The sequence below is a fragment of the Heterodontus francisci genome, unplaced genomic scaffold, assembly GCF_036365525.1.
Source record: "Heterodontus francisci isolate sHetFra1 unplaced genomic scaffold, sHetFra1.hap1 HAP1_SCAFFOLD_1631, whole genome shotgun sequence".
NCBI classification, from domain to species: Eukaryota; Metazoa; Chordata; class Chondrichthyes; order Heterodontiformes; family Heterodontidae; genus Heterodontus; species Heterodontus francisci.
In genome coordinates, this window is record NW_027141754.1 from 47,958 (window position 1) to 58,462 (window position 10,505).

General features: G+C 56.6%; 1 protein-coding gene across 1 annotated transcript; it reads right to left on the reverse strand.

Moving 5' to 3' along the window:
* Positions 1–1,107: 1,107 nt before the first annotated feature.
* On the reverse strand, positions 1,108–10,217 carry dctn2 (dynactin 2 (p50)). Its single transcript, XM_068027730.1, has 12 exons — positions 10,115–10,217; positions 9,358–9,419; positions 8,706–8,804; positions 8,265–8,425; positions 7,366–7,513; positions 6,952–7,017; positions 5,749–5,787; positions 4,910–4,987; positions 2,939–3,010; positions 2,159–2,261; positions 1,858–1,949; positions 1,108–1,689 (listed from the first exon to the last, which is right to left on the reverse strand). The coding sequence occupies exons 1-12, from the start codon at positions 10,215–10,217 to the stop codon at positions 1,603–1,605; spliced, it is 1,110 nt and encodes a 369-aa protein (XP_067883831.1). The 3' UTR covers positions 1,108–1,602.
* Positions 10,218–10,505: the final 288 nt, after the last annotated feature.

A 10,505-nucleotide genomic window follows, 5' to 3' on the forward strand; every position in this document is an offset into this window, starting at 1 on the left:
GTGGTCACTCCTACCAACACTGTCATGGACAGAAGCATCTACGGCAGGCAGATTGGTGAGGACGAGGTCAAGTAGGTTTTTCTGTCTTGTTGGTTCCCTCACCACCTGCCACAGGCCCAATCTTGTAGCTATGTCCTTTAGGACTCGGCCAGTCGTGGTGCTACCGAGCCACTCTTGGTGATGGACATTGAAGTCCCCCACCCAGAGTACATTTTGTGCCCTTGCCACCCTCAGCGCTTCCAAGTGCTGTTCAACAGTACTGACTCATCAGCTGAGGGAGGGCGGTAGGCGATAATCAGCAGGAGGTTTCCTTGCCCATGTTTGACCTGATGCCATGAGACTTCATGGGATCTGGAGTCAATGTTGAGGACGCCCAGGGCAACTCCCTCCCGACTGTATACCACTGTGCCCCCACCTTTGGTGGGTCTGTCCTGCAGGTGGGACAGGACATACCCAGGGATGGTGATGGCAGTGTCTGGGACATTGTCTGTAAGGTATGACGATGACTAGTCTGTGGGACAGCTCTCCCAACTTTGGCACAAGCCCCCAGACGTCAGTGAGGAGGAGGCTGCAGGGCTGGGTACGGCTCATTTCGATGCCGGGTGCTCAGTCCAGTTTTATTCCTTTTTGAATTTTCTGCAGTGCTTTGATACTGGTCCACTTGAGAGAGCAGTTAAGAGTCAACCACATTGCTGTGGGTCTGGAGTCATATGCAGGCCAGACCGGGTAAGGACGGCAGATTTCCTTCCCTGAGGGACATTGACGAACCAGCTGGGTTTTCACGACAATCGATGATAGTTTCATGGCACCATTACTGAGACTAGCTTCCAATTCCAGATTTTTAAAAAAATATTAATTGTAGTGAATGTGTTAATTCATTGAATTTAAATTCCGCCAGCTGCCGCAGGGAGCTTTGGAGCCGTGTCCCCGGGACATCGGCACTGGGCCTCTGGATTACAGATCAGGACGTGAAAGCACGAACCCTCAGGACACTTGCTGGGCAGCGCAGTCTGGCTGGGAGCCGAGGACGTGAAGCACGGGACCGAGCGGCGGCTTCGCGTAGCCCGCGGGCAGGGTGCAACTAAACCAGACAAAGAGAGTCAACGGTGAGAGGCGAATTGGATACAGGGCCATTTTTTATTGGGGTCTCCAGTGTCAACATCGAGTGGGTGAGAGGTGTGCTACTTCATAGATGGATCCTCTCCGCACAGCTCATTTCACACTGATGACGGGGAGGGCACACTCCCACCAGTTCACGCTCGCTCTGCACGCCTCGCGCGCCAAGGGCCGAGATTGTGGGCTCCTTCGCCTGTGCATCCAAACTTTGGCCGATTAAATATTGACGGGTGAAGCAACGGGACTTACCGGGTGAGGAATATATAATAATTATAAACAGAACCAGAAAGGAGCAGAGCCGAGTCAGCCGTGTCTCTCGGGTTGACTGGACTTGCCGAGGGGGTGATTGAAAGAGCTCTCTCCTCCGCCACGACGGAGATGGAACCCTTTCAAAGGGGGTGGGGGTTTGGGGCTGGGGTGTCTGCTCCCGCCGAACGCATCACCGGGCCGGGGCTGGTACATCAGCATGCAGTTTGGCGTCGGGTTTTACGCTGTGAGCTTCTTCACACGGCCTTCCAGACTGATAAAATTCTCCTGCACCATCGTCAAGTTTTGCTTCATGGTTTTCTGCACCTGCAAGCACACAGAGAGAGAGAGAGAGAGAGAGAGAGAGAGAGAGAGAGGGGCAGAGAGTTACCACAGAGAGAACCACAGGGCACAGGAGGACCGGCACCCCGCCGACCCACCAAACAAAACTCGGCAGGGTTTGTTCTTAGCCCGCCTTCTCCGCGCGAGGAGTACCTGCGTCAACAGCGTGGTGTTCTCCTTCATCGTGCCTGCGATCATCTGTTGCGTGGAGTCCAGGTGGGTCAGCAGTTGACCAAACTGCATGGCTGAAATCAGAACAAAAGCAACCGTCACAGCAGGTCTCCTCCCCACCACCAGCCCCCCTCGCAAAACGCCCCCTTCCCCGGAGGGATGATGCATTTTGGTAACGCCACTTAGTAAACACCGCACACATTTCTTAAGCCGCTCGTCACGTCAATCTACGGGGTGGGAGCGGAAAAGAGGGGCAGGGAAACAGAAGAGGGTTTTGCCCCACCTTGCTCGTGCAGATCCTTCACAGCCACCAGCCTCTCCACGACCTGCGGCAGAGTTGTGGCCATGGTGTCCCACTTCTGGACCAGATCGTACAGCTGGGCTATCTGCGGGCAACAAAGCGTGGCAAGGGGGTCACAAAACCACAAATGTAATTCAGGAGAGACAGCGGAGAGGCGCGCGCTTCAGTCCCTGCTCGGAAAACACACGTCGTACCGACAGTGGGAGGAAGGGGAAGGTGGGGGTGGGAGGAAGGGGAAGGTGGGGGAGGGAGGAAGGGGAAGGTGGGGGAGGGAGGAAGGGGGAGGGAGGAAGGGGGAGGTGGGGGAGGGAGGAAGGGGGAGGTGGGGGAGGGAGGAAGGGGGAGGTGGGGGAGGGAGGAAGGGGGAGGTGGGGGAGGGAGGAAGGGGGAGGTGGGGGAGGGAGGAAGGGGGAGGTGGGGGAGGGAGGAAGGGGGAGGTGGGGGAGGGAGGAAGGGGGAGGTGGGGGAGGGAGGAAGGGGGAGGTGGGGGAGGGAGGAAGGGGAAGGTGGGGGAGGGAGGAAGGGGAAGGTGGGGGAGGGAGGAAGGGGAAGGTGGGGGAGGGAGGAAGGGGAAGGTGGGGGAGGGAGGAAGGGGAAGGTGGGGGAGGGAGGAAGGGGAAGGTGGGGGAGGGAGGAAGGGGAAGGTGGGGGAGGGAGGAAGGGGAAGGTGGGGGCGGAAACAGGATTCAAGACAAGTCAGCCAGCTTAAAGTTTCCGGGTGAGAGGGAAAACGGCAACGCCGGCGCCCGCCGAGCCTCTGACCTTGCTCTGGGTCTCTGCTTCTTCGTTTGCTGCCTTGTGCTTGGCAATTTCATTCAGCTTCCCCAGGACGCTCTGAAGGGACAAAGGTGCAAGAGTGAAGGCACGCTGAGGACAAGCAGATGAGGTTACGAGGGAGTGGGAGGAGTGTTGGGGGGGGGGGGGGGGGGGCAGCGAAGGAAAAACGGGGAAAAGAGGACCGAGAATTCCCTCGAAGACGTGGAGCTCGACGGGATTAGGCAGACCGGGAGGAGGCCGTTCAGCCCCCTCCTCGAGCCTGTTGCCCCATTCACCAAGATCATGGCTGATCTGTGACCCAACACCGTGGACCTTTCCTTTACCTCCTATCCATTAATACTCTCAAGTTAACAAAAATCTAAATCAATCGCAGAACAATTGATCTGGAGTTCCAAACCTCTTACCAGCCTTTTGCACGCAGAGGTGTTTGCCAACGTCACTCCACCCAAGGCCTGGCTCTAACTTTTCGGCAGTGCGCCCCCCCCAACCGACGGAAACACACTGCGACTGTCACCCAAGAGCCGGCGGCAGGGATGGCGGATCTCGGAACGCTGTCCCGAGCTTCCCCCGCGGTTTGGTGCGTTAGCGGGCCGAGTGTGGTACTTGCTCCTGGCCTGCGTGCACTCCCCGCCCATCACAGAGGTCCCAAGGTTCAGGTCGCCCGTCTGCCCCCAGCCCTGTTGATCTGAAGTCGGGGTACAGAACACCTCCAGGCATCGATTTGCTCATGACCTTTTTCAGCAGCTGACAGCTTTTCGGGTAAGAAAAAGAATTAATGTATTCGGGAGCTCTGCTCCTGCGTCACCTACACTCGGGACAGAGAGCATAGATGAGGTCGTGTCCAAGGACCCTCCTCACTTTTTTTTTATGTCCAAAATATACTTTATTCATAAAAATCTGTAAAAAAAATACATTACCAGTTTCTGACAGCACCAAGTCAAAAATTACAAACAGTGCAAGGGTGATCAGTTTCCTTCAATACAATCATGAGTTGCCTCACAACCCTTCCATTTCATTTGTCATGCCATATACATTTTTACATTTTACAGCAAATGAAAATTTTCCCGATACAGTTGGAGGGGTTTCCCATGGATCCAGGCCCTCAGTTCAGCTTGGTGGGGGGACCTTACACTGTGGTCATTCCCCATTGAGCCTTTGCTGCGGCTGCCCCAAGCTTCAGTGCGTCCCTCAGCACGTAGTCCCGGACCTTGGAATGTGCCAGTCTGCCACATTCGGTCGTGGACAACTCTTTGCGCTGGAAGACCAGCAAGTTTCGGGCAGACCAAAGGGCGTCTTTCACTGAATTGATAGTCCTCCAGCAGCATTTGATGTTTGTCTCGGTGTACGTCCCTGGAAACAGCCCGTAGAGCACAGACTCCTGTGTTACAGAGCTGCTTGGGATGAACCTCGACCAAAACCACTGCGTCTCTTTCCACACCTGCTTTGCAAAGACACATTCCAGCAGGAGGGTGGGCAACCGTCTCTTCCCCACCACAGCCACCGCGGAATGCGCGGAGGGGGCGGGACTTCGGGCGTGCAGGAAGGATCTGACGGGGAGGGCTCTTCTCACCATCAGCCAAGCTACATCTTGGTGCTTGTTTGAAAGTTCTGGCGATGAGGCATTCTGCCAAATGACTTTGGCGGTCTGCTCGGGGAACCATCCGACAGGATCCACCGTCTCCTTTTCCCGTAGGGCCTTGAGGACCTTCACGCCAGTCCCAAGGGTGCTGAGCCATCACTACAGACAGCCAATCCCGGACCTGTAGGACTGCATCACACATATCTCCTCCTCACCCTCTAGTCATTACGGCAGATGGAGTCCATGCTGGCTCCCCAGTCAGTCCCATTCCCCACCCTGCTCTATTCCCGTAGCCCTGCAAGTTCATTAGATGTCCCGCTACCCCCTCCTCTTCCTCTCAGATACTGCCCCTCCCCGGCCCCCGATCAGGGATTTACCTGTAGTCTTGCCTCAACCTGATCCAACGTCACTGGGTCTAGGCTGCTCACTTTGCTCTGAAGGATCTCCAGGGTCCCCTGGGGACAAAAGCGGAACAGACGAGATGTTAGCGGTGGCGCAGGGAGTATCTTTGGGCGCTCAATCGCATTGAGGGACTGGACTCCAGGCACCACTTCAAATAAAAACGCTCTGGAGGAAACGCCGAGCCAGTGCGACGTGGCCTCCGCGTATCCCGCACCAGGTGGATAAAACCTGCGGAGTCACAATCAGCCGAAAGGAGTGAGAAGGTTGAAGTTAGAGAAGGATGGGGAAAGTAAGCAAGTATTGGAACAAGAGGAGGCCCATTCAGCCCTTCACTTAGATCAGGACTGATTTGTATCTTAACTCCATCTCCCCTCTTGGTTCCGTAACCCTTAATATCCCTCACCCAACAAAAATCTATTCATCCCAGTGTTGAAATTTCCAACTGATCCCCCGCCCCCCCACCCCCCCGGCATCGACAGCTTTTCGGGGGGACAGAGTTCCAGATTTCCACTCCCCCTCTGTGTGAAGATGTGCTTCCTGACATCACCCCCCTGAACGGCCCTGGCTCTAACTTTCAGGTTCTGGACTCCACCCTCACACCAGAGGAAATAGTTTCTCTCTATCGACCCGACCGAATCCTTTAATCATCTTAGACACCTCGGATCAGATCACCCCCTGAATCCTCCACACTGTGCGACCCAGCCTCGTAACTTAACCCTTTCAGCCCCGGGGTCGCTCTGGTGAACCTGCGCCGCCCCCACCCCCTCCGAGGCCCCCCTGATATGGTAGCGGAGGGAAGAGGTGCCGTGCTTACCATCAGACAGGAGCCCTGCAGTCCGACAGTTAGTGGGTTCTGTATGGAAGAAAAGCAAGAGGTCAGCCACATAAGAAGAAACTGGGAGGTGCCAGGCACCAAGCCCCCAGCTGAATCACAACAGGAAGGGTCCATCTCCCCCAGGCCCCTTTAGGGGAGGCGGCGGCGGAGCAGTGGTACTGTCACTGAACCAGTAATCCAGATGCCCAGACCAATGCTCTGGGGACATGGGTTCGATTCTGGGCACTGCCTGTGTGGAGTTTGCAAGTTCTCCCTGTGTCTGCGTGGGTTTTCTCCGGGTGCTCCGGTTTCCTCCCACAAGCCAAAAGACTTGCAGGTTGGTAGGTAAATTGGCCATTATAAATTGTCACTAGTATAGGTAGGTGGTAGGGAAATATAGGGACAGATGGGGATGTTTGGAAGGAATATGGGATTAGTGTAGGATTAGTATAAATGGGTGGTTGATGGTCGGCACAGACTCGGTGGGCCGAAGGGCCTGTTTCAGTGCTGTATCTCTAATCTAATCTAATCTAATCACAGCAGATGGTGAAATTTGAATTCAATTCATAAATATGGAATTGAAAAGCCCATCTTAATGATGACCGCAAAAGCAGTGTCGATTGATGTAAAAACCCACCTGGTTCACTAATGTCCTTTGGCGAAGGGAATCTGCAGTCTTTACCTGGTCTGGCCTACATGCGAGTGCAGACCCACGGCGATGTGGTTGACTCTTAGCTGCCCCTCTGAGATGGCCTCGCAAGCCACTCAGTTCAAGGGCAATGAGGGAGGGGCAACAAAACCCCCACATCCCGCAAAACGAATAATAATAAAAAAAAAAGAACCACAACGCAATCACGCGGCAGGGGGCTGAGAATCTCACTCCAGGTCGGTTCACAAAGTTCTGCTGTTGAAAACTGTTTGAAAACTTCAATCACTCAAATCATTCGATCTGCTCCACAGCCCGAGGCTGCAGGCAGTGATTGTGCTCCGAGGCTGCAGAGGGACACGAGATCCTCAAAGAAAGTGGGGTGGGCTGTGTTGGACACAGCAGCATTTCTCTCGCCGTCTCGAGCGGGCTACATCGGACCTGGGTGTGACTGCTGATGGAAACGGGGGACGTGACAGGGAAAGCACCTCCCCACCACCACCGGAACGTCTCAGAAGTGATGAATTCACGGAATTCCACCAGGTCGAAGCCCGTACCTGTCTATCGGAGTCTGTACCCACAGCCGCCTCGAGTTCCGCCAGGCGCTTTTCCAGTTCTGCCACCTGGCACGGGAGAAACGAGAGAGAGAGAGAGAATCAGCCCCGGCCTCGGCGCAATCAGAGTTTCCGCCCGTTTTCAGAGAGGCTTGCAAAAAGGATTGCCCCATCCCCCCCCCCCCCCCCCAGTGCAGCGACTGGCTCTCCCCCCTCCATCTGAGGTCAGGACGCTCCACCGAGGGGACGCACGGACCGAGGCTGCCCCCCTGCCCGAGCTCGCTCAACTCCCGCACCGGCGGAACGGCCGCCCGGTTTTTCCTCCTCCTCCTCCTCCTCCCCCCCTCACCGAGACATGGGCGAACGGTTCAGCCTCTTCCCCCACCACCCCGCCCCCCCAACCCTTTCTGCCCTCACCTTCGCCGCCTGAGTGAACCGGGTCTGCTCGGGCCGGTAGTACAGCTCGTATGTGACTGCGTTGCCGTCTCCGGCCTTGCTGGGGCTTTTCCCCGCCGACGTGAGGCCTTTGCCGCTCTTGGTGACGTCGAGCTGGGTGAGCAGGCGCCTGCCGCATGGGGTGAGGAGGAGGAGGAGGATGATGATAGGGGTGGCGGGGAAGGCAGGGGGTAGGTTATGTGAGAAGGGAAGACGAAGAGGGGAAGGGGAGGGGGAAAGAAAATACATAATTGTTAGGTATTAGCATCCTGTTGTCAACTGTCCACTGGTGCGAGTATCCAAAACTATGAGGGGAGGAGGAGGGGGGGGGGGTGCCAATCAATATAAAACGGTCACTAATAAATCAAACGGGGAAATCTCTTTACCCAGAGAGTGGTGAGAATGTGGGACTCGCTGCCGCAGGGAGTGGGTTGAGGCGAATGGTGTAGATACTTTCAAACGGAAACTAGACGAGTACATGAGAGAAGAAGGTATAGAAAGGTCTGCTGAAAGGCTGAGATGAGGTGTACGGAATGAGAGGAGACCTGTGTGGTGTATAAACGCTAGTTGGGGGCCACAGGGCCCGTCCTCTCGTGCTCTACATCCTGCGACATCCCTGGGTACCATCCCCAGTAAATCTCTGCAAGCTCTCCAGGGCCTCAACTACACTGTGGGTGCCCGGATTTGGGGCGCACAGCTCCAGCTGAGGCCCAGCCAGCGGTTTAAAAAAAAACGGTTTAGACGCAGCCTCCCTCTTTCTGCCACGATTCCCAACCTCGCTGGAGAGTCCCGAGCCGCAGGTCTCGGGGAAAGCGCAGCGTGACGCCGGGGGGGGGGGGAAAGCTTAGCGGTAAAGGGTGGGCCCCACCCGACCCACATACTTGGCCAGCGCGCCCTCTGGGTCGGTCAGGTCGATGGTGGCGTTGGGGCCAAGCACTTTCTCCAGCTGCAGGGTCACCAAATGCTGCTTCAGGACGGCGACCTGGCTGGCCAGGGCGACCGGGGTCAGCTTCTCCTCCGCGGCGGAATCCTTCACCGAGTGCTACGAGACAAAAACGCGACGGAGGCAGGTCAGGAAGCGGAAAATAGAAGGACTGTGCGCCGCTGCCGGAGAATGAAATCCGATTACGCTCCCAGTTCCCCCCCCCCAAAAAAAAAACGAAACCCCCCCCCACCCCACCCCGAGACGGCACGCAAATGGAAACTGGGCTTTTGCCGATTTCACGCCGAACAGCGACGGCCGTGCAAGAGCAACACGGGGGCGATGGCCCACCCGCAAGATCGCGTTCTACGCTGCGGCACGGGGGCAGGAGGACTCTCACCTTGATCTGCTCCACCTCCTCGGACAGCTCCTTCATCTCGTGCAGCAGGCGCTGATATTTCTGCTGCGGGGTCTCCTTGGTGCTGCATCCTTCTCCCAGCTGCAGGGGAGGGGGGGAACAAAGCGAGCAGCGGAAATGTTACACAGGCACTTGGCGCCACCATCTTATGGCGCAGGCGAAGGCCCCCCTTTACCCCGGAACCCGAACGGACTCCTCCTGTGCCCCCCCCCCCCCCCCCCCCACCCCCGTGAAAACCCAGGGGCCACGGGAGAGCCGAGAACACGGGCGCAGATCAAAGTCAACGTGCGACCGGGTTGGGGCGTTAAAAAGTGAGACTGACGGGACTGGGACCAGGTGGCCGGCGTGGAGAGAGACGCCCACGAGGTGCCGGCCCACAGCCCCAACAGCGCCCCAGAAACAGCCGCAACATCTCGGGCTGCTCCGTCCCCCCGCACCACCCCCCACCCCCACCCCGTCCACGGGTTACAATAAAGTGACTGCTACTTCCACCTCGCCTGTGTCAATAATTCAGTTGATCGGAAGCAGCCTCTCCCGGAAATGACACAACAAGGCAGCGTTTCCCAGGAATAGCCGGAGAGCAGAGGAGTGGAACGTGAAGGCAGCCGGCGCGGTTAGTCCAGCGTGTACTTACAATCTCATAATCTCCAGACTCGTAACCAGTCCTTCTCGCCTTGCTTATTCGATCGGAGAAATCTGGAGAAATGTGAAGCATTAATGTTTAATGAACGTGCTTCTGCATTATTGATGTTTCAATTGCAAACTCAGGGTGAGAGACACAAACAGCGTGTGCAAACGGCACAACAACAACGGTTGACCCAGAAAGACAGAGAGGCGGTGAGAGACCGGCAGGGGGCAGAGAGGCCGGCAAGGGTCGGGGGGGGGGGGGGGGGTTCCTGGGGCCAATATTTATCCTTCAATCAACATCGCAAAACAAAAAAAAAAAAACAACAGACGATCTGGTCACACACTGCTGCTTGTGGGATCTTGCTGTGCGCAAATTGGCTGCCGCACCTCCTACGTTACAGCGACCGCACTTCGAGGTTTACTTCCCTGGCTGTGAAGCACTGTGGGACAGCCCGAGGTTGTGAAAGGTGCTATACAAATGCAAGTCTTTCTTTATCGGGGCGGATGGGCAAAAGCTTGGTCAAAGGTGCAGGTTTTAAGGAAGAGAGGGAGAGAGAGGGAGAGAGAGGGGCGGAGAGGTTCAGGGAGGGAATTCCAGAGCTCGGGGGCCCCAGGCAGCGGAAGGCGCGGCTGCCGACGGCGGAGTTATGGAATTGCCGGGGACGTGCGAGAGGCCGGAATCGGAGGGGCTCGGAGGGTCGTAGGGGCTGGAGGAGGTTGCAGAGATAGGGAGGAGGTATAACACGCACTGCACGGATGCTTACCAATGTCTTTGGTGCTAACGCGCTTGTCCTTAAACTTGTCGTAGGAAGCGTTTGGATTCACAACAATGCGTTCCACACTATCGCTGTTCAGCTCCTCCTGCATGGTCAGAACAATTGGTTAGCTCAGAATCATTTCACCACCCCCCCCCCCCCCCCCCTCCACTTTCCTCTCCCGAAAGCACCGACACCCACTTGCCTCTGGCAGCACCCCCCTGAGTGGCCACTATTCAGCTGCGAGTCTCGAGGGTGGAGAGCAGGCAGGCTATTTGACTACCGGAGGCCCCACAGCCAATCCACAATGGCTGGTTTTCACAGCCGGGCGGGCGGTAGGAGGGAGGGATTAGTGGGGGGGTGGGGGGTCGATGGTGAAACTAACAGTAGCCCCCTCACA

Bases quoted from the DNA above. Each gene is read 5' to 3' on its own strand.
- dctn2 (XM_068027730.1), bottom strand. From the start codon at position 10,217: ATGCAGGAGGAGCTGAACAGCGATAGTGTGGAACGCATTGTTGTGAAT. The intron at 9,420-10,114 runs GTAAGCATCCGT...ACATTTCTCCAG, and splicing joins CGTTAGCACCAAAGACATTG to ATTTCTCCGATCGAATAAGC. The intron at 3,011-4,909 runs GTAAATCCCTGA...TTGTCCCTTCAG, and splicing joins AGGTTGAGGCAAGACTACAG to AGCGTCCTGGGGAAGCTGAA.